This window comes from Impatiens glandulifera, chromosome 5, assembly GCF_907164915.1.
Source record: "Impatiens glandulifera chromosome 5, dImpGla2.1, whole genome shotgun sequence".
Taxonomy (NCBI): domain Eukaryota; kingdom Viridiplantae; phylum Streptophyta; class Magnoliopsida; order Ericales; family Balsaminaceae; genus Impatiens; species Impatiens glandulifera.
In genome coordinates this window covers 13,344,384-13,346,173 of record NC_061866.1, presented here as the reverse complement: position 1 = coordinate 13,346,173, position 1,790 = coordinate 13,344,384, and the positions used below count along the sequence as shown (strand labels likewise).

At 47.6% G+C, this 1,790-nt stretch overlaps 1 protein-coding gene across 1 annotated transcript; it reads right to left on the bottom strand.

The window, feature by feature from the left end:
• Positions 1-479: 479 nt before the first annotated feature.
• On the bottom strand, positions 480-1,496 carry LOC124939033. Its single transcript, XM_047479550.1, has 2 exons — positions 885-1,496; positions 480-695 (listed from the first exon to the last, which is right to left on the bottom strand). Exons 1-2 carry the CDS (start codon positions 1,494-1,496, stop codon positions 480-482), a joined length of 828 nt encoding a protein of 275 aa, XP_047335506.1.
• Between the last annotated feature and the right edge of the window lie 294 nt (positions 1,497-1,790).

The window sequence follows — 1,790 nt, the reverse complement described above, 5'->3', positions numbered from 1 at the left end:
GGCAACAAAGAAGGGCTTACTCTTATATAGGTCGGCATTGCTAAGTTGGTGTCGGCAGCCGTTTCTCCATTGTGCATCAAGATGGTCAAGGCTTTGCAGGAGCTTTTCCCGCACCGGATGAAACCGTTCAGACATTTTCATTTCAATCGGAGTTAGCGTTGCTCCTTCCACTTCCTTTAATGCGTCCTCAACTGCTTGTAACCGAGCGTATTCGCGAATTACCGCGGTTTTGCTGAAGATGGGTTGAATAAGATTGGTGTGTGCCAGCTTGAGGGCCATTTCTTCTAATTTTATGAGTTTATCCCAATGTTTGTTGCCGCTCACCCCTAGAACCATATCCGACAGCTTTGTCTCACAACGAAGCTGTACCCATAGGAGGTATGGTGATATCACATCACTGGTACTTTTGTTCATATCCCTGATGAGTCCCTCGAACAATTCTTCCTCTTATTCTGCTGAGAGAGTGGCCGTGTCCCCGATTAAGATTTCTGGTTGGGGCCGGTTTGTAGAGTACCTTTTCCCGTCACCGTCGAATTTTCAACAAGGACCTCTTTTCCTTTGGTAACTTGAACTGACCCTTCAGGTATGAATGCCGAATCGGTTGTCCCATCTTGAGCCGATTGGTTTGTTGTGACATCTGGAGCTGACTTGTTCCCTGCGGAACTAGATGGTTCCTGTTCTTTAGAGCTACCCTCCTGAGCAGGAGGAGTAATGTTTGCGGTTTTGGCCGTTTCTTCGACCGGTTGAACTTCACTTTGATCGGGTATCTCAACCTGATCAACTGACTTACGACGACTTGACACATCGTCTTCGGTTTCCCTTGCAATGTTTTGGACTATGTCCTCAATAGCTTCAGAGGTATTTAAGCCTACGTCGGCTATTACCTCTTCGATCCTTTTGCTTGGGGACTTGGAGTTTTCAGAGTTGATACTAACCTCTACTTCCTCCTTTGATGCTGACTCGGTTTTGTGGCTTCCCGAGGGTTCGGTTTGCCTTGGTGAGTGAGAGTGAACAGGAATAGGATGAACGGTGTTAATGGGGATGGGTTGAAAAACGTCTCCGGTTCTCTCTGGTGGATTATCCGAGGAAAGGGTTTTCTCGGAGTCCGCCGGCTTGCTGGAGCTCTTCTTTGCGGAAGACTTCTTCCTCCCCTTCGTTTCTTGTGCGGCTTCGGTTTCAACCGCCTTTCTCTTCGGTTTCTTTTGTTTTGAACATTCTTCAGCCGGAGCGGAAGAACTGGTTCCCTTGGAAGACTTCGTTCTGGAAGACTTCGGATTAACCGCTTTATCGGGCTTTTCAATCATCGACTCGGAGTTGAGAATATTGTTAGGTGGGAGCGGTTCACCTTCACCAAGATCTAACTTGAGAAACTTGAGAATCTTGACAATCTGCATTGCGAAGGCCTGAACCCGGCCATCCTTCTGAATCACCATCTCACAGAATTCTTCGAAGATGACGGCTCCCCAATCTACCTTGTCACCGCGGACAATGGCCATCATCATTTTGAGTTTAAGTTTCATCAGGTTATCGAAGTTACCTCCTCTTCCCTGAATTGAACGAGCGATGATGTTCAGCAGCCACTTGAACTCCGGTTTCAGCTTGTTCTTCCGGCTTGAGTGAATCACCAGATCCTGATCTTTAGCCGATATCACCAACCGGAGAGCATTAGATTCTGCATCGGTTAGGTCGGTTTTGAGATCCAAACCGGTGTTGGGCAAACCTAGGGCTTTAGAAAATAACTCCTCGGTGATCAGAATTTCCTTGCCGTTGACGGTGGCGGAGACCTTCCT

Coding starts and splice junctions, on each gene's coding strand:
- LOC124939033 (XM_047479550.1), bottom strand. CDS start 1,496: ATGGCCATTGTCCGCGGTGACAAGGTAGATTGGGGAGCCGTCATCTTC. Junction 696..884: donor CAAGCAAAAGGATCGAAGAG/GTAATAGCCGAC, acceptor CCTCCTGCTCAG/GAGGGTAGCTCTAAAGAACA.